The 24,960-nt window shown below is 43.5% G+C and overlaps 1 protein-coding gene across 4 annotated transcripts; it reads left to right on the top strand.

The window, feature by feature from the left end:
• Nucleotides 1-52: 52 nt before the first annotated feature.
• Nucleotides 53-23,169, top strand: LOC129832932 (zinc finger protein 646-like). Of its 4 annotated transcripts, XM_055897068.1 has the most exons (7): nt 151-241; nt 7,492-10,271; nt 10,797-10,871; nt 11,060-12,178; nt 13,288-14,195; nt 18,865-19,251; nt 19,371-23,169. In XM_055897068.1, exons 2-7 carry the CDS (start codon nt 7,684-7,686, stop codon nt 19,847-19,849), a joined length of 5,556 nt encoding a protein of 1,851 aa, XP_055753043.1. In that variant the 5' UTR covers nt 151-241; nt 7,492-7,683; the 3' UTR covers nt 19,850-23,169. The 4 variants fall into 4 exon arrangements, with proteins under 4 accessions (XP_055753042.1, XP_055753043.1, XP_055753041.1 ...); XM_055897067.1 differs by lacking the exons at nt 18,865-19,251; nt 19,371-23,169 and adding an exon at nt 15,182-16,357 and having other exon boundaries at nt 53-241; XM_055897065.1 differs by lacking the exons at nt 151-241; nt 19,371-23,169 and adding an exon at nt 4,078-6,090 and having other exon boundaries at nt 18,865-19,292.
• Nucleotides 23,170-24,960: the final 1,791 nt, after the last annotated feature.

Below are 24,960 nucleotides of genomic sequence, written 5' to 3'. Positions count from 1 at the left end.
AGGTGTTTGATGCAGACTAAAATGTTATTCTGCGCATGATGACGCGCAAAAGTACGTATGTCTCCGCTTCACACGGCTAGTTAGCAGGAAGTATGTTGAATCCGTGGAGAAAAAAAATGACCGAAGAACCAAAGTCGGTTGTTGATCTGAAAAAATAACAAGTCTCCTAAATGAGAACGCAAATGCTGCGTTTTTCAGGTTCGGCATCATTCGCTCGGGTGCAAAGAACGTCATTAAACGGGTAAGTCGAGTGCGTAAAACGTATAAAAAAATATGTTTTCCATCAATGGGCCAGAGTGTATTTGTCGAGATCTTTGTTGGTTCTAGGCTAGCGCACGTTAGCCAGCAAGCTAACATTTGCGTGCCACGGTTATTTGGCTTGCTAAGGCATTAATTGAAATAATATGTTCTGCGCAGATAACAAGGGAATATACATACATTTGTGCAGCTTATATTTATTTGAGCTTGCAAAATGTAGAGTTAACGACTTCCGTTTTCCTTGTATTTTTTTAGCATCGTGGGGGGTACTTAGCTAGGCGGCCGCGCTAGCTAGTCTGTCGGGTCGGTGCAGATTATTACATTAGTTTGCTAGTTTAATTGTTCCTTAAGGTGAAGTAATGTCTCACATTTAGCTACACTTGTATTAAAATAACATAACATGCATTTATATGATCCGAAATAATGTATATTCACAACTTGACCTAGCTAACAGGCTAATGTTTGCACAGCTAACTTAGCTAAAATGCGGCTAGCTAGTTGCAAATACCTTCTTAGAAAGCAATTTGATGGAAATTTAGTCGTTCTGTTTAGATTTTTGTGTGCAGCGAATTCACAGTATATTTCAACATTTAATAACTCGTTGTTTCAGTTAACTATGCATTTATACGCAAAATGTCATAGTTTATGCTTTCTCGGTTCTCCGGCCTTGATGTTGCCTAATTTGGGGAGTCGTCCGATGGAAAAGAGCACGGAATGTCTCGCGGATCGGCGGTAAAGATGCCCTGCTTTTGTCCTGAAAAATGTACGCTGTGTGAACTCAATAGAAAAGACAAGCCAAGGTCATGGATCGCGTTAGAATCGCCGCCCACCACAAAACCAGATTATACTTCCTAAAAATTATTTCGAATGACAGTTTCTTGGCCCTCCTTAATATGAAAGAAAAACATTTTATTTGTTGTAATGTAGCTCCAGACCCAAGTCGTCGGAGCTCTCAACCAAAACAATGCACGTGTAAACATCGAGTCACACTGAAAGTAAATTTAAAGATATTAGCAAAGGCAAATGGTGTATGTACAACTATTTGCGCGTTAAATGTAAAGATGGTTGTGATTTCACTGTTTAAAATAGTTTCTTCTGCTATCAAATTAGTTTCGCTTGTTTTCTAGGCTAACTAGTTACATAATTGTATTTGACAGTTCTTAGACATTGTAAATATTTTTTTGTTTGCATTTAGTTGCAAATGGGAATTAGTCAGTGGTCATTATTACAAAGTTGTTTATGCTTCACCTCCCCATTTTCTTACGTTTTAATAATTCTGCTACTTGCATCATTCACACCACGTTTGATAATGGCCAATCGAGCTGAAGTGGGAACATTCACATTACATTTTCCTCCCCAAAGAGAACAGAAACTCTGGCTTCTGTAGGCCAGAGATTTATATCAGGTCACTTTTTACACCATGGGCCCATTGTGATTTTTTTTTTGTTATCATTTGAATAGACATATGCCTTTATTCCAACCTGGGCTCAGCTCAGCAATGAATATGCTTCAAACAACAGATGACAGACAACCCAAACTGTAGACAAAGTGCTTTTTGTGATGTTAGACCCATCTGGTATTTCGCTACACAGATCTTGATTGACTTGATGAGCCTAGCACATCCAGATGGCCTGGCATCAGGGTACCTTCCCAGAGGTTATGGGGCTTTCACATGGGAGCTGTAAGACTAACCCATGCAGGGTATAAAGTGTATTCTGTTGCGGTCACTTGACTGCAGGAACAAATACTGGTAGGCCTATGTCAATAAGCCATTCTGGAATATGATGCCTTATTCAAATATAGGTTGGGGGGGAAATGATGGAAAGCTCTAGAATAGTGTATTGAGCCTATATTTGACTATTAGACTACTAGGCCTGTGTTACTGAAAATGACCAATGTTGCATTTGACCCATTAAAAAAAAAAAAAAAAATAGAATTGTGTGTACAACTACAATATCAATCTTGCATTAGCTTATATTTTAGGCCAACATCTCAAATTTGGATGAATTATCACAGAACATAGTTTTTTCACAACGTGAAATTATGAAATTAGGCATTCAACAAACCTTTGTGTATTGTCTTTTGTGCTGTAAATGTGCAAACTATAGGTGTGGTTCCCAAGATCCTTCAGGAAGAACTTGGCCCACGACACATTGGTCAGCCTGGCGGAAGCGAACACAAGCTGCAAACGTGCCACATCCAATAAAACAAAAGCCATGTCTAAAAGTTCTCACAACACAAGTCTTTAGTTAGCACATGTGCCTAAATACAATCAGTAAGACTTTGAATCCACACTGACTGCTGTCAGATGATAAATCATATGTACAAATAAACTATAGACTAATTTGAACAAATGTCCTATTCATCAAACATTGGCAAAACATAAAGAAATAAATTCTATAAATGTAAGACAACATACATTTTTAAAGTTTGTCGATACATATTCACAGTTGTAATGACTCCAAAGTAACCTTTATGGTGTCCAAAGAGGTTGTGAACTGATATCATGTTTTTTCACCCCACAATAAAGCACAAGTGTTGAATGTTAAAAGGGCAGTGCAGTTCCAAATTCTATATTTTTTTACATCTCTACATAGGTCAAAATAACACATTGAAATTGTGAAAATTATGTTAACGCCCCTTTTGTGTAAGAGCTGTTTTAAAAAATCCTGGAATTTCAGCCTGTTCAGGTGGTATGGAACTTTTGTCCCACATCATGATGTCACAATGTGATCTGAGTATAATAAACCAATGACAGTTCATCTGATGTGGATGGGCTCTGGACCAGCCTTTCAGGGCTGTGTAGGTAAAAATCTTCCAATTTGTGTCTGCCCTAACAGTGGGAGTTGTCGAAAAGGCAGGCGGGAGGGGGAAGATCAGGTGGGAACATTCTAGCCAATGAGAGGGCAGCTACGCATGTTCAAAACAAACAACTATATACAATTTCATTCACTTATCACTAAATTTGTAACAACCTAAACTTTATGAAACTTCTATTTTATCAAATAAGCTCCCCACTTGGTCTGCTTATTGCTGTATTCTCATGTGGACAAATTGACAGGAGTGGAGCCTCGCTTCACCTGTTCTTCTTACCAGGGGTAGGCAACTAGATTCAGCTGGAGGGTTTTTGGCGGAGCTGATTGTCGGGGGCCCGGATCATAATAATTTAAAATGCAAATTGACCACAATTTAGCCCCCCAAAAATAACTAGTGCGACGATTTTTGGCCACCTGTTTTCGACCCCTGACCTAGACATTTGTGGTGATCTGAGAGGATTGAATAGGTGAAGGAAATATGTCAAAATTCCACCAAGTCTATCAGAGGGCAAGGTAAAGCTTTTACCATATTGCCTCTTAGATCTCCAACTGTCTAGGGCAGAGATATAAAAGTTTTACACTATGAGGTCAGGACTACTGCTGGTTTTCTGTTCGACCTGATAATTAATTGCACCCACATGGTGTACCAGGTCTAAATCAGTCCCTGATTAGAGGGGAATAATTAAAAAAAAACAGCGCTACTGGGTCTAGGGCACTCAAACTAAGCTCTGGACCTTCAAAGCCAGTTCCACCAATTTTTTTTCATTGTTCCCCTCTAATCAGGGACTGATTTTGACTTGGGACACCAGGTGTGTATAATAAATTAGGTATTAGCAGCCTCCAGACTCTGTAGGGCAGCATTTCCCAAACTCTGTCCTAGGGCACTTTAGGGAAGTACGTTTTGGTTTTGCCCTACCACTACACAGCTGACTTAAAATGATCAAAGCTTGATGATTAGTTGATTATTTGAATCAGCTCTGTAGTGCTAGGGCAAAAACCAAAACGTGCACCCCTTGGGGTCCAGAGGACTGAGTTTGGGAAACCCTGTCGTATGGTCAGAGTTGAGTACCCCTGGTCTAGGAGATATGGGGCTAGGGGTTGGCCCAATCCCAAATTGAACTTTAAACCCTTCGCCCAATGCACTTCTGGAGATCTGAGAGGATTTGAATGGTATAAGCAATATGGTGAAACTTCCCCCTGGCCTATCAGAGGGCAAGGTAGAGCTATTGCGATGTTACTTAAAGTACACCTATCAGATCTCCACAGGTGTATAGGGGCCGATTTGGGATTGGGCCTTTGTTTCTGGACAGCGCCTAAATTTCAGGACCATTAAGCATGAAACACAGAGAATCAGACTGCCAATAGGTACTTATCACAGTGGGGAGGCCGTTCCTTCTCTTGCTAGAACAAAAGCGGTACCTGCTGCGTGCCGACCCGGTAGCGAGGGACCTGCCATTTCTACTTGTAGAATCGCAGTGCTCGTCAGTGGCCAACAACTTTACTACATACCCTAACCAGAAACCGTGGATAGATGGCAACATTTGCGCAAAACTAAAAGCGCAAACCACTGCATTTAACCATGGCAAGGTGACTGGGAATATGGCAAAATAAAAGCTGAATAGTCATTCCCTCTGCAAGGCAATCAAACAGGCAAAACGTCAGTATAGAGACAAAGTGAGTCGTGATTCAACGGCTCAGACGTACTGTATGTGGCAGGGTCTATAGATAATCACAGACTACAAAAGGAAAACCAGCCACGTCGTGGTCACGACGTCTTGCTTCCAGACAAGCTAAACACGTTCTTTGCTCGCTTTGAGGATAACACTGTGCCACCCGCGTGGCCCGCTACTAAGGACTGTGGGCTCTCCTTTTCCGTGGCCAACGTGAGTAAGACATTTTAAACTTGTTAACCCTTGCAAGGCTGCCGGACAAGACGGCATCTCTAACCGCGTCATCAGAGGATGCGCATCCCTGTCCCAATCTGCTGTACCCACATGCTTCAAGATGGCCACCATTGTTCCTGTACCCTAGAATACAAAGGTAAATGACTATCGCCCCGTAGCATATCACCTCCACCTTACCTGTCACCCTAGACCCACTTCAATTTGCTATCCGCCCCAATAAGTTCACAGACGATGAAATCGCCATCACACTGCACACTGCCCTATCTCACCTGGACAAGAGGAATGCATACCTATTTAAGAATGCTGGTCATTGACTATAGCTCAGCATTCAACACCATATTACCCTCCAAGCTCATCAATAAGCTTGATGCCCTGGGTCTCAACCACGCCCGGTGCAATAGGGTCCTGAACTTCTTGACGGGCCGCCCCCAGGTGGTGAAGGTAGGAAACAACACCTCCACTTCGCTGATCCTCAACACCGGGGCCCCACAAAGGTGTGTGCTCAGCCCCCTCCTGTACTCCCTCTTTACCCATGACTGCGTGTCCAAGCACGTCTCCAATTCAATCATCAACTTAGCAGACAAACAACAGTAGTAGGCTTGAGTAACAACAACGACGAGAGAGCCTACAGGGAGGAGGTGAGGGCTCTGGGAGTGGTGCCAGGAAAATAACCTCTCACTCAACGTTAACAAAACAAAGGAGATGATTGTGGACTTCAGGAAACAGCAGAGGGAGCACCCCCTATCCACATCGACGAGACAGCACGGGAGAAGATGGGACGTTAAGTTCCCCGGCGTACACGTCACTGACATACTGAAATGGTCCACCTCTTCAAACTCAGGAGGCTGAAGAAATTTGGCTCGTCACCTTCAAACTTTTACAGATGCACAATTGAGAGCATCCTGTCGGGGCGTATCACCGCCTGGTATGGCAACTGCACCACGCACAACCTCGGGGCTCTCCAGAGGGTGGTGCGGTCTGCCCGACGCTTCACCGTGGGCAGACTACCTGCCCTCCAGGACAACTACAGCATGTCACTGGAAGGCCAAAATGATCATCAAGGACAACAACCACCAGAGCCACTGCCTGTTCACCCCGCTATCATCCAGAAGGTGAGGTCAGTACAGGTGCATCAAAGCTGGGACCGAGAGACTGAAAACAGCTTCTATCTCAAGGTCATCAGACTGTTAAATAGCCATCACTAACACAGAGAGGCTGCTGCCTATATACACAGACTTGAAATCATTGGCCACTTTAATAAATGAAACACTAGTCACTTTAATAATGTTTACATATCTTGCATTGCTCATCTCATGTATACACTGTATTCTATAATATTCTACTGTATCTTAGTCTGTGCCGCTCTGACATTGCTCATCCATATATTTATATATTCTTAATTCCTTTACTGATATTTGTGTGCATTGGGTATATGTTGTGAAATTGTTAGATATTAGTTGTTAGATATTGCTGCACTGTTGGAACTAGAAGCACAAGTGTTTTGCTACACCCCCAATAACATCTGCTAAACACGTGTATGTGACCAATACAATTTCACTTGGCTTTGAGCCAATCAGAGAGCACAAACCCCCACGTGAGGAAACCAACAGGAGTGACAAAAATTGTATTTTCTCTACATCCACGGATAAGCCAGTCAAACTTCATATGCAATTAGGCTATAGGATGGTAGCTAGCTAAGTGCACAGACGCAATGCACACAACACTAAATACTTCCTCCAAGCTAGCTAACCACTATAGCTAGTATTGATGTTCTAATTAAATCACAATGGATTAGTTTCCATGAAACAGCTTCCTGCGTTAGCTGCCGAGCTAATGCAGTGTCCTTAGCCAAATGTTTAGCACAACATAGCTAGCTATGTGCTGGCACTGGGATTTTGTAGAGTTTATTGTTTCTTCATCATCTTGTAAGGTAGTTATCTAGTTGATACTGGCATTCTACAAAATGGCAACATCAGCGCAGCTAGCTAGCTAGCTAATGTTGGAATCTAGACCATAAACTAAGCAAAACACACGGACATGCATTGCCAAACAACGCTACTGCCTTCTGGTTTGTACTATTTTAAGGCTTTGTGACTGATAACTTCAAGTTTTTTGCTCTGTGAACACAGAGATATACTGCAGACACTCTGTTCAGAAGTGCAAATTACTCTCGACTGGCGTACGGTCAACAATCCTGTGTGTGTTCCTGCTCTTACATGTAGGTGTGCTTCATTTACCCTGCCCAGCACCCTTGATAGGCAGAGTTTCAATGTTGGAAACATTTTATTGGTCTGAATGACTGATGTGGTGGATTTTTAACCGGTTTGCTTTTGCCAGACCATTACTATTCCAATCAAGGTGTTCTTTGTCATATTTCTTGCGGTATAGAATAGATAACCTTTCCACATTGACAGTGCAAAAGGCTAGACGTTCAGTATGTATAATCGTTTCTGGTTTGGGTCTCTTCTCTTCGAAATGATTCAATGCCTCCTTTGTTTTTCCTATTTCAACAGTGCTCTTCCAGTGCCTGCTCCGTGTCCAGATCCTTCCGGTGCTGCCCTGACGGGGTGGTATTGAATGGCTGAAAGAGAAGACTTTCTTCAGCTCTGGGAAGAAAATGCTTGACACCACAGAATCCAAGAGCTAAGACTCTATTTTACTCTTGTCTACTTTGTTTATTATCTTGAGACTTGAATACCCCTTAAATGTATACGCCTACTATGGCAATGCATGATATGAGCCGTGTCAAGGGTTTCCCCTGTAAAGAGTGTGATATGGTTTGCCCCAGTACCCCTAGTCTGTTAGAACACATGAAGGCTCACTACCAGCAAGAAGAAAATGGCAGGTTTGAGTGTGAGCAATGTGGCCGCATCTATAAGCATGCTGGCAGCTTGGCCAACCATAAGAAATCCCATGAAGTGGGTTCCTTTCAGTGCCCAGTCTGCACCAGAACCCTGCCCAATGCTGTGGCTCTGAAGAACCACCTCCGTATCCACACCCTATCCCCAAGCAGTGCCCAGGCAGAGGAAGACGGCGGTGACGAAGGCGCTGAAGACGGACATGATGAGAGGAACTATGGTCTTGCACAGGACCTGTCTGATGGCTTTGCCCGCAGTCACCTGAACAACAGTGGAATGGGTCATGGTGTGATGTCACATGACCCAGATGATCATAAGAAGTCACCTGTAACCGATGATGCCTGGGATCGTCCATTCAAATGCGATCAGTGTGATAGAACCTACCGCCACCATGGGAGCCTGGTTAATCACAAGAAATGTCACCAGGAGGGGGCGTTCAAGTGCACCGTCTGTTACAAGCAGTTCAACAACCTGGCTGCTCTCAATGGTCATGAGCGAACCCACTCAAAGTTTAAGACTCCTGGAGCATCGATGGTTAACAACATACACGATTCTGTGACTGATCAGCGTTCGTCTGCGCCCCAAACCGATGATGCAGCTAACTGCTTCTGCCACCTGTGCCAGGTAGCTTTGCCCAACAAGAGTGACTTCCAGGAGCACATCCTGTTGCATAATGCAGCCTCCTCTTCACTGGGTCTTTCCCGTAGTTTCCCAGGGATAATGGCGCACAATCTCAGCGCTGTCCGCTCCCCAGCATACACACCTGCCCTGGGTGACCCTCTGCCGCTTCCTCCTTTGCCAAATGATAAACGTGGCCCCTTTGACCCAATGCTTGGCCCTCCTGTCAATAACCCCATTTACACTTGTGCATACTGTGGGGCTGGGCATCCTGATCTGGAGAGCCTCAAAGTTCACTACCTGACCCATGACCCCCACCCAGGCTCCCATGGTCAGGATGGTATCCTGAACACTGATGGGATTGGCTCTAACTCTAACCCATCACCATCTGGAGAGAGAGTGCAATCTTCTTCTGATGATGGCGAACGTCGTTTCAAGTGTCAGGATTGTGGGAAAAGCTACCGCCATGCTGGAAGCCTGGTCAACCACAAGCGCTCCCACCAGACTGGCCTCTACCAGTGCACCATCTGCTGCAAGCAGTATCCACACTTGGCAGCCTTGCATAGCCACCTCCGCAGCCATAAGGGAAGAACATCCAACCAATCATCCCTCAACACTGAAGGCGACTGGCTCTCCTCTGAACCCCTGACACTTGACTCTCAGAATAGTTATGTGCAGGAGGGGAGCGGCGCAACCACCCCCATCTCCCTCCCTGGAAATCTTGGTGACGCTGCTCACTTTGTACCTGATGGTGGCCACAGCAGCGGTTTGGATTCACTGGAGTTCCATGATCGATTTGATGGCTCCCTTGCCCAGAGCAACTCTGGGCACTCCCCTCTTCCCCAGAACCACCGCCAGGCTGATAGACACATGTGCACTGACTGTGGAGAGATGTACGGGGACATATCTGGCATAAAGTCTCACATGTGCCCCCAACGGCGACAGAACCAGGGGATGTCCAATGGATTCATGGGAAACATGAGTGGCTACAACAGTACTGGAGGCGCTGCTCTCCCTTCAGGTGGAGGAAATGTGAAAGAGAGCAATGGACAGCGCTCTCAGTATGGTTCTCAGTCCCATGCCCAAGGAGGGGGGAAAAGGATGAATAAAGAAGATGATGATGATGGTGAAGTGTACCAGTGCTCGGTGTGTGGAAACCATTATGCCAGCCTCAGAGCTCTGAGGAGTCATCTGCGCAGCCATGCTAACAATCCCACAGGGCCTGGGACTTCGGCACTTTCTCCTAACGGTGAGGCAGACTGGAGGATTATCTGCAGCACCTGTGGCCAGAGCTTCTCCAGAAAGCAAGACCTGTTAAACCACCAACTGATTCATGGGCCACAAAGGTCAGATGCAGCAGCGCAGAGCATGGGGGCCGATCCCACCACTACTAATGGCAAAATGGATGGTGATGGGAGGAATCACATTTGTGTTGACTGTGGCATGTTCTTTGCTGATCGCCATCACCTGATCACTCACCTGTGTCCTGGAAAGGGAAGAGGAGGAGTGCTGAGCAAAGAAGGGTTGAATGGAGCTAAAGGGATGACTGGCGGAGATGGAGTTAGTGGCGGCGGAGTTGGAGGACCTGGAGGCAGTCGTGATATGGGAGGACAGGACCGTAGACAACAGATGCCAGATTCGGAGGATCGGCCCCACAAATGTGACCAGTGTGGAAGGGGCTACAGGCACCCTTGCTCCCTGCTCAACCACAAGAAATCTCACAAGACCGGAGTCTTCAGATGCCTTGTCTGCCAGAAGCGCTACTACAACCTGCTGGCCCTTAAGAACCACCAGAGGACCCACTTTGATTTAAAAAGGTAAGCTTTTGTTTGATGCTTTTCCATTAAGACTTGTTTGTCTTTGTGGGCCTATTAATAACATAAGATCTGTTTGCATAGCTGAATTTGGTCAAAATTTCCAATTGACATCAATAGGACAGATTACACTTAAATCTGGTTTGTACAGTATCTCTTCCATCGATTGGTCTTTATTTTCTTAGAAATAATGAGATGTGGTATTTTTCATTGTAATAATACTAGATATGAGTTGCCTATCGAGGGCCTCCGCATTGATGTAAAAAATAGGCATTCGATTTGTTGAAGAAAACACACCGCTTTTCCCTCACTGTACAGCGGCACAGCTGAAAAACTAACAACATTGTAATTTTAATGTAAGAGTCTACTCTGTGCTACAGTCCAATCTGTAAAGCTAATTTAAAAACAAAACACCCCTTAAGCAACCCTGAGGAACCCAAGAAATGGCCAGGCCATGACGTTTTTGAATCCGTTCTAAACGTAAAATGTATTTCTGACTGGTGATTTCCCTTTATTGGCTTGCTACAGCAAGGCTGCCGCTGGCACAGGGAGAAGCGGTCCCCAAGTGGCACCCGATTCCGAAACGATGGCTTTACTTGAATGGTAAATAACCTTCCCCAAATGTGCTTTTATCATCATTACTAAATGTAGCTAGTGCCCATTCAGCCAGTAGGCTTGTCCACTCATGATGTTAGGAGCGAGTTGAGTGGCTGGCAGATCGTGGAATAGGGAAAAGGAGTGCTTACCAGTTCCTAACCCATCTTTAATTTGGTCCTCACTTTCTTTTGCAGGCACAAGTGTGAGGAGTGTGGGAAGGCCTTCAAGATCCAGAAGCAGCTGGAAAACCACCTTCGGCTACATGAAGAACACCGAGCAAAGGCTCACGCCCAGCTCGCAAAACTAGGCAATGGAAGGTATCAAGGAGGACCCTCTGGCATGCAGGCCATGAGAGGAGAATCGTCCAAATCCCAGAACCCTGGCATGGGGGAAGTCAAGTATGGACAACAACAACAAGGCTTCAAGCAACCCTACTCAGAGGCTGGCACTTCAAGGGCTCAGAATTTTGATCTACAAGAAGGGGGACGACGACCCTTCGCCTGTGACGAGTGCGGACGGAGCTATCGTCATGCAGGTAGCTTGGCCAATCACAAGAATCTTCACAAAATTGGCGAGTATCACTGCAATGTCTGCAACTCCACTTACCCGAACCGCCTGGCCATGAAAAACCATCTGCGTCTTCATTTTGCCCTCAAGAAGCACACTTGCCAGGAATGTGGCAAAGGGTTCCGTACCCAAAAGCAGCTGACCACCCACCACTCTGCACAGCTCTGCAAGGGGGCTGCAGGAGCTGTTGCTCAAATGGATTACGAGTGTGATGGGTGCTGCGAGGGTTTCGCTACTGCAGACCAGCTGGCTGCACACGACTGCCCTGCTCAGCAGCTCCCTTCGTCCTCGGCCTCCCTCAACAGCTCAAGCCTCAGCATCGACGGGGCTGACCTTGTGCCAGATGAACGCCCCTACAGCTGTGACATCTGCAACTGCTCTTACAAACATGCTAGCAGCCTGCTGAACCACAAGCACACACACAAGACGGGCACCTTCACTTGCACCTACTGCGACAAGCCCTACTCCAACTACATGGCGCTGCGCAACCACATGCGCATCCACACGCAGAAGAAGAGGCACATCTGCCACCACTGTGGGAAAGCATTCCGGCTAGCCAGATTTCTCCGCAATCACCAGAAGGTCCATGAGGAGGGCCACACACGCTTTGGCTGCACCAGCTGCGGGAAGAGCTTCCAGGGGAGGTCAGGCCTGGCGAGGCACCGCTGCGGGGAGAACCAGGTAGGCAAGGAGGGCAGGAGGATGGCCACTGCAAGCACGACAGGGGGAGAAGAGTGCCGGTACACGTGAGTTTTCGTCTGTTGTTTGTGTTTCTTGAAGTGAAAATAGTGAAGATCATAGGTTTCTACATGTCTATTACAGGTATATGATCTCCAATCCGGCTTCCTTGGGACCATACGTGCACCGGAATTCGGATATTTCTGAAGTTTGGACAGATTGATTAGTGGAGACCAGATAAGTCACCCTGTTTGCTTTCAGTTAGATATACATTCGTTTCCTAGGCTACTATGAATCAGACGTGATATGATTGTTCAGTTGGATGTTTTATTTTCTGCTTTTACAAAGAATACTGCCATTAATTGATATCAATTCAAACTAGCTGACGTAGTATAATAAGTAAGATTCATGATTTGTGTGTTCCTTGTACTTGAATGAATTGTAGTGCTCCTTTGTTTGTGCTTCCCTGTCTCTTTTTATAGGTACATTGTACATTTTAGGTTGTTGGTAGTGTAAACCTAGTTTAGTGGGCTTCTTTGTTTGACAGTCAAGGCACAAAAAGGTGGTTAAAATGGTAAAAGAGCATAGAAGTGAAAAGGTTCTTGTATGTTGTTTTTTTTGCTGCTATTACAGTAAAGACTACATTGATAAAGAGCATAGGCCTATCCTTAGACCCACAGTAAGTATTTGGAGCTTGCTACACTGCACATGCTTTGTTGTAATTTAGTGATTTTTATGGGGGTGGGGTAATCTGCACTAAGCCACCATATTTCACCACAGTTGCGGCCAATAAGAAAGTCGGAATCATTTCAATAACTTTGAAAGTGTGACGGAATTGTTGTATCCAAATGTGCAGTGCAGGGAGCCACACATACCTTCTAAGACTCAATCAAGTAATTGACAACTAATTTAATGCCTTGTTTCCACCAAAATGTGTCCCCCTTTTACTATGTGTATAAATTGACTATTTCTTCTTGCAGGACATGGTAAACCACTTATAGTCATCTCCAAAGCTTTAAGCCGGATTCCAGATCATATACCTGTAAAAATTATTTTGAGATATATACGTTTTATCTAATGGAAAAGTGGTAACCAGCCAATTAGTTTTGTTAGATTAGTAAAAAATGGACCGCAAGCAATTACTAATTTCTTCTTCTTCTCTTCTGTCTCTCCACAGATGTGACCAGTGTGGCCGCTCCTACGCCCATGCCAGCTCCCTCCTCAACCACAAAAACACCCACACCGTCGGCATTTACCACTGTGCTGTGTGCCTCAAGACCTATTCCAACCTCCTGGCCCTCAAGAACCACCGGCGCATCCATTCGGAGATACGGCGTCACCGCTGCCCAGAATGTGGCAAGGCTTTCCGTGTCTCCTCCCAGCTCAACAGCCACCGTCGCGTCCACCTAAAGGAGAGGGAGCTAACTTGTGGCCCCTGCCAGCGCAGCTTCCCCAGCCAGGCCAGCTTCCGGCTCCACCAGGAGATCTCCCACGGCCAAGCCCCCAGGCCCCCCCAGCAGAAACAGGCCAGGGCTGGGGGAGCCTCTGGGGGCACATCCGGGGGCGGGAGCTCAGGCCTTAACTGGGACTCCGGCCTGGATCTCACGCTGTTGCAGGCCCAAGGACTGGTCCCCAATGGACTACCCAAAATGAACTCCCTGTCCTTCCAAGGCCCCAGTGGCAGCAGGAGCCGTGGGGCGACGGGGACCAAGTCGCACGTCTGCAACCAGTGCGGCCGCGGCTACCTCCACGCCAGCTCCCTCCTCAACCACAAAAACAGTCACAAAACAGGCGCCTACTTCTGTAACTCCTGTCAGAAGGAGTTTCCCAACCTGATGTCCCTCAAGAACCACCGGCGCATTCACACTGAGCCCAAACGTTTCCAGTGCCCCGACTGCGGAAAGTCCTTCCGTGTGTCCACCCAGCTCATCTGCCACAGGCGCATCCACACCAAGGAAAAGCCCTTTTCCTGCCAGCAATGCGACAAGCGCTTCTCCAGCAAGTCCAACCTGCGCCACCACCAGAAGGTGCACTGGAGCAGCTCAGCGCCCCCCACCATGGCCATGGGCGCTGCCAGCTTCTTGGGTATGCCCTCAGGCCCATTTCTATAAGTATGGGAGGGGGTGGGGGTGCTAGTGTGAGATGCATTGAAATGCCAAGGTTTTAGTCCCCTTCCTTCTCATTCACCACCATCTCCCTCTTGTTGTAGAGGTTTATATCTGTAGATTTTCAGAGCAGATTATGTGTTTTAGAGACACAGGCCCTGCATGCAACCTGAGACAAGGGAGGGGGGAGGGGGAGAGGACTGACTTGGCATGGACGACATCTACACTGGTTAAGACAGTCTGGTTGCAAAAGCTTCCTCCATCCGCTTCATCCCAACCAGCATGGCTACTCTTGCTTGCATTCACTCGATGGCCTTTGCTAGGGGAAAAGAACCCATTCGCCTGTAATGGTACACAAGGATTACTGCTCACTCAGTGTAGGATGTGTTAGACTTCTCTGTTCAGCCCTTTAGAAACCTTAATGATATACTGTTGTCATAGCCCCTGTTGCATGCTACACAGTAGATGATTGTAGATTTCTCAGTGTTTTATTGACAGTTAAGCCCCAGTGTCAAAGAAGTTACAGCAAACCTGGCACAATAGGAAGAACATCCTTATGCCATGCCAAGAGTGTGGCGTGAAGCTCACCAAGTCAACCACATTGATGAATTTGACCAATGTTAAGGTTTTTTTTGTGGCATCTTTGCAGTTTGAATGCATTGCACATCATGACATCCCATTCCATATCTGTTGATTTTGGATAAAGCCTTTGCATGCGGCCTTCGTCATGTTCTACAAAACATCTTAACCAGTAAGAACATTTTATTCTCGAACAGTATCTCTGAAGTGAGCAATATGTTGGAACAAAGAGTTGAGATGTACTTTGGCATTGTAAAAATGTAGTTTTTAACGGTGAATTTCTGCAGTGGTTGGAGATGTCACATTTCTGTAATATAGAACTGACCTGAGGGTGCAGTGCTCTCTTGCGAGGTTCTAATCGTTTTCTAACTTGTGTGTTTCTTGCAGCACGAAGATGAGCTTCAAACCTTATTATTCTGCAGATGACAGCAATGCTCTTTATCGGTTGCTTCTTTCTGGCATCACATTTGTGTATTTCTCCTAATATTAAAAAAAAAAATGTTTCTGGGCACCCATATTTTAAACACTGCGCCTAACTAGTTAAGATGTATAGACAATAAGTTGTGGTAAAAAAAAAAAAAAAAAGTAAAGAAAATGTATATTGTTAGGCCCATGCCGGCATTTGGTTTTATCCTGTATCGTAATCGTACTTCTGACTGCATTATTTACAGTTTGACTTTTTATAAAACAGATTATTGTAGAATGCATTTATTTATATTAACACTTGTAATGGAAAACGCTAGTCGTAGGATCTCTGTTTAGGAGCTGTGTTGTAACCAACCCCTTTCCTTACACTTACCCCAGACCATTCATCCTGTATGTATAATTGACATGGAGTCAAGTATGAAGGACTCCCAAAGAACACTTGTTACAGTACTCCTCCATGTTGTCTCAATTTGTTATGGTTTAAAAAAAAAAAAAAAAAAAAAAACGTCCCTTGTACAATAAACAGATGTATAATGTGTGTTTTTGATTGCAGTACAAAGATTAAGGAATTATTTCTGAAGTGATGTTGTGACTGTCTCCCCTCAAGTCAGACTGGACTTCCTTCTGTTTCACAAAAAGCTCACACTCAAAGGGATGACTTTGTGAATTGTTTGTGCGTGCAGTCCTCATTCTCTTTAAGATTTTGTTACACCTTATCGTAACCCTTGTATTTATTAGTATTTCTTTTATTTAATTGCGTTTTGACTATTCAAAGCTCTGTGAACACCTTTTACTGGGAGCTCTGGTGCTAGTAAGTGAAATTATATAGTGACAGTGAAGTGATTTTAAGAGCAATGTGATAACTAGACAACTAACTATTTTAATTGAACTCTTCCGTTTTCTCCAGAATTGGTTAAAAGTGGACACTTCCAACCATCGTTACGGTTAGATTAGAAAGGATTGGTTTGAACAACTAGAATGAATCATTTTCAGTTCTAACTTTTTTGTTTCATACATGTATGTAATGCCTACTATACACTTTTATAAACTATGTTTTGATAATTCATTTCTTAACAAAACCTGTCCATATTATAACCCCCTAATGCTGAGTACTGAAAATAAATAGCTGGAAAACAAGTGACGAACAGTGTGGTGAATCAATTGTCCTTTAACTCCACACTTTTTAATGTACTTTTGAAAGTGTTAAGCGTTTTAATAATCAACATGTTTTCACACAGGCAATTTTTAACCTGTGAAGGTGAAATCAACCTGGGTTAACTTAATCTTGTTGAAGACTTGGCTTGAACATTTTCGCTTCAGTGAATTGGTCAAATGAAAATGCGTCTAGTTGAGGGGCCAAATAATTGACCTGTTGAAGGAATGTAAGGAAGGGGGGTATACAATTGCAGATCTTTAAGCAAATGATGCAGACTGAGGATGAAGTTTGATAATGGTATTTACCTTGTTCCCTCTAGAAAGGCGGGTGCCCTCATCATACACCTAGGCTGTGTACACAGACAGCCCATTGCTGATATTTCTTTCCACTAAATGTTATTTTGACCAATCACATCAGATCTTTTCACACCAGATCTTATTCAGAGCTGATCTAATTAGTTAAAATGGCAATTTAGTGGAGAAAAAGATTGGCATAAGGCTCCCTGTATAAACACAGCCCTAGAGGATTTGACCTCTGTTATTTTCAGTCATTTACTCATGTTAGTCCAAACAATTTCAAAAGTGGACACTAATGCATCTATATGTAATCTCTAAGGTACAATCTTTGAATGCATTCCATTATCTTGATGCTAGGATATTTTAGTTTTATGCAACACATAATCACAATAATATTGAGTTTACGATGTGGTTGTTGAAAAAATACCTTTTATTTTTATAACCAACCAAATGGGTTTGGAGTTCTTATATCATTGGAAGAAGAATATCCTCCAACTCCTTTAGTTTTTTCACTTAGCTGATGTTTAGACCAACCTCAGTTTTCCACAGTTTAAAAAAAAAAGTCAACCCAGTCAAGTTTGAGAGTGCATGTTTGCCGCTAGTTAGCTTAGCACGCTAACACCAGTGTCCATATGGAATCTGTGGAGCTGATGCCAACGTCTAGTAACCACAATGGCATTTCTATTATAATATGTTGTTCAAGAGTGTGGTCACTATACACGTTGGATGGAGTGTCTGCGTGGTGGTTAAGTGTGTTTTTGGATGTCTACTTTTGTTCAGTTGCTTCCTATAAGCTCTTAGATTAGTATGCTAAACTAACAAGTGGCTGCTCAAAATAACTAAATAAAATTATTTTTGTCTGGGTTGATTAAGAAACGCTCAAGTATTGGGAGAAACCAAAGGAAATCGTTTTTTGAGGATGTTGTCCTAAGGGTTGTAGAATCAACATTGCAATATTGCTGTATCCCAATTTTTGTGTATTTATCACCATGAATATGAAACTATCCCAGATATTGAAGATACAAATCTCTCATCCTTAATCTTTCACATGTAACTCTGACCTGTTCCAAATTTGTTTTGTTTTCATGTACATTTCGTCTTTTATATATGCATGATAGTTTGTGCTTAATAAAGATCCATCCGTGTTGAATATAATTAACTGTAGCTATACATTTGTTCCCAAATTGAGACATCAGATTCTTCTACCAAATTCAAGGTACAGTTACAAAGCTATGTAAAGGACCAAATTAAATAATGGTAGCTAGTTGAAATGCATAATAAACCCATATACCTGCAGTGTACAGTGGGAGAGTGACATTTAAAACACATGTAGCCTCACTGTTTGACTCAAAGCTCAGTATGCCATCAGTGGAGGGAAGGCCAATTTGATTTGCCCAATGGTTTGATTGACATATTGAAAAGGCTCAGGTGAATTGCCCGAAAAACAATTTATTGTTAAAGGTGCCAACTTTAACATTTCAGTAATATTTTTGACTCCCTCTCTGATTTTGAAGAATATGACATAAGTCCAAAATATTATTTTGTAGACACAATATTGTTGGGCTTTCAACTTCTGAAAACTAGAACCAATATGGAATCGAGAAGACGCTGCATTTTGTATAAACTGAGGGTAGCCATGACGTGCCACTCAGAGTTCTTTGTTTTTGTCTCAATTAATAGTATTCATTTATTACTACCGATATATCAAGATCTATGTGCATGTGGAAATGTTACGGAATGCACCTTTTAATTGTTGAAGAATTATTGATGAAGCTGTTTCTCATGCAGCTTTCACATGCTATTGGAGTTCTCAGAAGCTTTTAGTTCCCAGTGGGAAATTTCACTTGAACCACTGTCCAAGTCGAAATTACAAGTACAGAGACACATTTGTTACCCAAGTTGTGACGGTTCACTACTGACCTTTTACCTTTGACAACAAATCTGTTTTTGATAATTACAACCTTATCAATATGTATAGTGTAGCTAGTCTGACCATATTGTTGATGTTAAGCAAGCTAGCTTACTTCATTAAGAATTGTTCCAACTTCAAAAGCACTTGAACACAACCATGTCGGGCTTATGACTTCCCAGTTTCCCCATTTTCCACGAGCATGTGAAGCCAGCATTAATGTGTATACAAACAAAATATCAGAATTATGGCATGACACAATTCCTACATTTTACATTTTCAGGTCATCCCCCAATTGGCGCAGGGAGACCACCCAAATCGCATGTCTGCGACCAGTGCGGCCGTGGTTACCGCCATGCCGGATCCCTCCAGAACCACAAGAACGTCCACAAGACAGGTGCCTATTTCTGCAGCTCTTGTCAGAAGGAGTTCTCCAACCTGATGGCTCTCAAGACCCATCGGCGCATCCACACTGAGGTCAAACGCCACCGGTGCTCAGATTGTGGAAAGGCCTTTCGTGCGCCTAGCCAACTCATCGTCCACCAGCGCATTCACACCCAGGAGAAGCCCTTCTCCTGCCAGCAATGCACCAAACGCTTCTCCAGCAAGTCGAACCTGCGCCACCACATGAAGTTGCATTGGAGCGGCTCAGCGCCTTCCAGTTTCCTGGGTATGCGCTCAAGCCCATTTCAATAGGTGGGGAAAGGGAAAGTGCTGCTGTGATATACATTGAAAAGCCAAGGTTTCTGGAGGTTTGGTTTAATACAAGTTCAACGTTTACATTTTCAGGTAAACCGGTAATTGGTGCGGGGGCCAAATCGCACGTCTGCGACCAGTGTGGACGTGCTTACCGCCATGCTAGCTCCCTCCTCAACCACAAGACCATCCACAAGACAGGCGTTTATTTCTGCACCTCCTGTCAAAAGGAGTTTCGCAATCTGAACGCCCTCAAGAACCACCGGCGCATCCATACGGAGCCCAAACGCTACGAGTGCCCGGAGTGCGGAAAGTCCTTCCGTGTGTCCACCCAGCTCATAATCCACCGGCGCATCCACACCAAGGAGAAACCCTTCTCCTGCCAGCAGTGCGACAAGCGCTTCTCCAGCAAGTCCAACCTGCGCCACCACATGAAGTGGCATTGGGGCAGCTCAGCGCGCCCTGTGCGCAACAATGTGTCTGTGGCTGCTACCAGTACCACCCTCTTGGCTCTGCCTCAGACCCATATCTATACAAAGTATGGGTGGGGGTGGGGAAAGGGGAAGCATTGAAATGCCAAGGTTCTGGAGGTGCCAAAACTCTTCTTCACCCTCCTTCTCATTCCCCACCATCCCACCTTTGTTATAGACTGTGATTTCCATAGAGCGGGTTGTGTGGTTTAGACGCGCAAGGCCCTGCATGCGACCCCAGAGAAGGGGAAAAAGTGGACTTGACATGGACACTACACTGGTTAGGATACCGGTGGCAAAATCTTCACCCATCTAATCAGTTAGCTGTGCTTAATGCATTCACTCGATGGCCTTTGCTAGTGTACAACAACCCTTCCGCCTGCAATGGTACACCAGGATTACTGGTAAAAAAAAAAGAGTCGATATTGAGGTTTTGGGATTGTTCCTACACATCATAACATCTCGTCTGTTAATCTTCAGTGAAGCCTTTGCTTGCGGCTTTTGTTGTCATACAGTATAAAAGACATTGAAGAGTAACACATGGATTTTAAACATATGCGCAATATGTTGGATGAAAGAGTTGAGATGTACTTTGACATTTGACATTGTAAAGATTGAGTGTTAACGGTGAATGTAGTAATATAGAACTGACCTGTAATATAGAACTGACCTGAGGGTGCAGTGCTCTCTTGCGAGGTTCTAATCGTTTTCTAACTTGTGTGTTTCTGGCAGCACGAAGATGAGCTTCAAACTTTATTATTCTGCAGATGACGACAATGCTCTTAATGGGTTGCTACTGTCTGACATAACATTTCTGTATTCCTCCCATTATTTCAAAATGGCTCTTGGCCCCAATATTTTAAACACTGCGCCTAGCCAGCAAGCGCGTATAGATGATTAAAAAAACATGGATAAAAATAAAGAAATGTATATTGTTAGGCCGGTACCTGCATTTGGTTTTAACATGTATCATAATTATACATCTGACTGTATTATTAACAGTATTGCTTTTATAAATCATTATAGTATGCTTTAGGGTCTCTCAGTTTAGGAGATGTGTTGTAACCACCCCTTGTCCTTACACTTACCCCAGACCATTCATCATGTACAGTTGAAGTCGGAAGTTTGCATACACTTAGGTTGGAGTCATTCAAACTCGTTTTTCAACCACTCCACAAATGTCTTGTTAACAAACTATAGTTTTGGCAAGTCGCTTAGGACATCTACTTTGTGCATGACACAAGTCATTTTTCCCCCAAAAATTTACAGACAGATTATTTCACTTATAATTCACTGTATCACAATTCCAGTGGGTCAGAAGTTTACATACACTGAGGTGACTGTGCCTTTAGACAGCTTGGAAAATTCCGGAAAATGATGTCATGGCTTTAGAAGCTTCTGATAGTTGAAATCATTTGAGTCAATTGGAGGTGTACCTGTGGATGTATTTCAAGGCCTACCTTTCAAGGCCTACCAAACTCAGTGCCTCTTTGCTTGACATCATGGGAAAATCAAAAGATATCAGCCAAGACCTCTGAAAAAAATTTATATACCTCCACAAGTCTGGTTCATCCTTGGGAGCAATTTCCAAACGCCTGAAAGTACCACGTTCATCTGTACAAACAATAGTATGCAAGTATAAACACCATGGGACCACACAGCCGTCATACTGCTCAGGAAGGCGACGCGTTCTGTCTCCTAGAGATGAACGTACTTTGGTGCAAAAAGTGCAAATCAATCCCAGAACAACAGCAAAGGACCTTGTGAAGATGCTGGAGGAAACATGTACAAAAGTATCTATATCCACAGTAAAACGAGCCCTATATCAACATACCCTGAAAGGTCGCTCAGCAAGGAAGAAGCCATTGCTCCAAACCCGCCATAAATAATCCAGACTATGGTTTGCAACTGGGACAAAGGTCGTACTTATTGGAGAAATGTCCTCTAGTCTGATGAAACAAAAATAGAACTGTTTGGTCATAATGACCATCGTTATGTTTGGAGGAAAAAGGGGGGGGCCTTGCAAGCCAAAGAACACCATCCCAACCGTGAAGCACGGGGGTGGTAGCATCATGTTCACAAAATAGATGGCCTCATAAGGAAGGAAAATTATGTGGATATATTGAAGCAACATCTCAAGACATCAGTCAGGAAGTTAAAGCTTAGTCGCGAATGGGTCTTCCAAATGGACAATCACCCCAAGCATACTTACAAAGTTGTGGCAAAGTGGCTTAAGGACAATAAAGTCAAGGTATTGGAGTGGCCATCACAAAGCCCTGACCTTAATCCTATAGAACATTTGTGGGTAGAACTGGAAAAGCATGTGTGAGCAAGGATGCCTTCAAACCTGACTCCGTTACACCAGCTCTGTCAGGAGGAATGGGCCAAAATTCACCCAACTTATTGTGGGAAGCTTGTGGAAGGCTACCCGAAACGTTTGACCCGATTTAAACAATTGAAAGGCAATGCTACCAAATACTAATTGAGTGTATGTAAACTTCTGACCCACTGGGAATGTGATAAAATAAATAAAAGCTGAAATAAATCATTCTCTCTACTATTATTCTGACATTTCCCATTCTTAAAATAAAGTGGTCATCCTAACTGACCTAGAACAGGGAATTTTTACTAGGATTAAATGTCAGGAATTGTGAAAAACTGAGTTTAAATGTATTCTGCTAAGGTTTATGTAAACTTCTGACTTCAACTGTATGTATAATTGACATGGATTCAAGGATGAAGGACTCTTTGACAATTTAAATTGACTGTACATCCTTAAGTTTCCCTTGTACAATAAACAGGGAGCTGCCATGTGTGTTTTGATTGCAGTATGAAGTTTAAGGAAGATTAAGGATTATTGCTGACATGTTTGCCTTTTGTGTCTGTCTTTCTTCAACTCAGACTGGACACTTCTGTTTCACACACACACACACAAAAAAAAACACATACAAATGGATAACTTTGTAAAAGTTTGGTGCATTTATTATGTTAAGTTTGTTACTCTTGTATTGTAACATTTGTATTCATTCATTAGCTTGTATTTCCATATACAATTGTGTTATATTCAACTATTCAACGATCTGTGTGAACGTATTTTACTGGGAGTACTGCTAGTAAGTGAAATATAAAGTCACTGAATTGATTTAGGAGTAATGTGATAAAACTAGACCAGAGAACAACTGTATATTTTAGTTATACCTGAAAAAAGTAGACAAAATGGACACTTGAACCTTCATTACAGCTAGTTTAGGAATAATTGCTTTGAACAAGTTTTAATTTCAAGTTCTTACTTTTTGTAGTATATATGTAATTCTTACTATACACTTTTATAAACTATGTTTTGATTATACATTTCTTAACAAAACTTGTCCATGTTATAACCCCTAATGCGCAGTACTGAAAATAAAAGCTGGGAAAATGTGTTGTGAATCACAATTGTCCTTCAGCTCCTCACACTTTGTATGTATTTAAGTTTTTAACAGTCACAATTTCTTTGAAGGTTGCTTCAATATTTCCAAGACTCCTATAGTATTTCATTGCTATAATCATGAATTGTTAAAAGCAGGGTTAAAGTAGGCCTGTTTTGGGGGCTCTTTTCTATGACAGTGCATTCCCTTCAGTCAGAAAGGCCTGTCATAGAAAAAAGAACAAATATATTCACCATCATGATCACTAAGGCTTTGTTCATTTGTGCTCTCTCAGACCGTTTACCTGAGCGGTCTGCAGTTAATCCCACTTCCGTTTCCCAATGTCCATGCCCATTTGGAAAGATGAATGTGACCTAAGCACCATGTACCATGGGAGAGCAGAGGAGTCTGGCATCAAGGCAAACCCCTCTGGGGTCAAGGACTGTGACTGTCCTGAGAGTCCAGTAAGAGGAAGCCATTCATCACTGTCTGGGGCCTTGTGACCCTGGTGTTCTGTTGATGCCATGAGGGGGCAGTGAGGGGGGCACTACATATTCCCAAATGGCACCCTACTCCCTACAGTGCACTACTTTCGACAAGGGTCCATCCCACTGGGCACAGACATCAGTTCAACATCCAGTTTTGATTGACATCTGGTTGAGTTGTCAGCTAGCGTGAATTCAATGATGTGGAAACAACATTGATTCAACCCGATTTTGCCCAGTGTGTAGGGAATAGGGTGCCATTTGGGATATAGACAGAGTCTGGATGTGCAGCCATGAGGGGGTAGTGGGGGAGTACAGCGTGTGGATGTGGAGGTAACAGACTTTTGAATCCCTGCACAAAATGGAGGACTGTATTTATTTAGGTGTTTTTTCAGAAATGTTCAAATTGGTTGTTTGCGTTTTCCTTTGTTGATTGGTGGAGCTAGATTAGTATGGCTGACACAGATGGGAATGGTTTAGTTAATCAAAAACATGCCTTTTTTTTTTTGCATTTCCTTTTATCTCCATCTTGAATTTCCTACTTCTCCAGATTCCCCATTCAGGTCATTTCATTGTGGTTTTATGTCAGTCTTTCACCGAAACCTTGTGGAAAGTATTGTACATTCAAATGTTTAAATATGTGCTGTGTCATTAAACAGATGCCCCTACTAACTCATTAGAATCAGCACATAGCAGAGGACAGATGAACAGCAGCGTACTGTACAAAACAGTCATAAAATCTCAATGGTAAGTAGCCATAATGAGGTGATGGGGATAGAATTTGCACCAGGGTGAGTGATCAAAGTGGGGATGTCTTTTGCATGCCTTAATGATGAGGTCATAATGTGTAGATTGGACCGTGAGTCATGGATTCCTAATGGTCCTTTTGGGAGGCTGGGAACCTGATGGGCAGTGTGCTGGAGGAGCTAACCCACACAGCATGGCTGAGCAGCTGTTCAAAGCCCTTTGTTCAAAGGGTCTGAGTAGGAGTGCTGATATAGGATCAGTTTTGTCTATTGGATATTAATGAAAAATATATGGACAGGGCCGGATCATAGATCCGCACTGCTGCTCTGAGATGCTTCTTCAATATGGCCTAGTCCACCTTTAAAAACACACTGGATGGCAGTGGGTCCTTTCAAGGAAAAACATTGACATAACACAATAATGATGGATTACATTTATATTGTTCGTTTCACGAGGTGTCAAAAATATGTTCAATTGTAAGGAGTGAACTCCGTCACCTCGCCCACTACCAATTTGTAACACTTGACTTACCTGAGTGACGCACAGCAGCCATTTTTCTGTGTCAGAATGCTTG

The sequence above is a fragment of the Salvelinus fontinalis genome, chromosome 34 (assembly GCF_029448725.1).
Source record: "Salvelinus fontinalis isolate EN_2023a chromosome 34, ASM2944872v1, whole genome shotgun sequence".
Classification (NCBI taxonomy): domain Eukaryota; kingdom Metazoa; phylum Chordata; class Actinopteri; order Salmoniformes; family Salmonidae; genus Salvelinus; species Salvelinus fontinalis.
This window is presented reverse-complemented; position numbering and strand designations above follow the sequence as displayed.

Coding starts and splice junctions, on each gene's coding strand:
- LOC129832932 (XM_055897068.1), top strand. CDS start 7,684: ATGTATACGCCTACTATGGCAATGCATGATATGAGCCGTGTCAAGGGT. Junction 10,872..11,059: donor ACGATGGCTTTACTTGAATG/GTAAATAACCTT, acceptor TTTCTTTTGCAG/GCACAAGTGTGAGGAGTGTG. Junction 12,179..13,287: donor GGAGAAGAGTGCCGGTACAC/GTGAGTTTTCGT, acceptor GTCTCTCCACAG/ATGTGACCAGTGTGGCCGCT.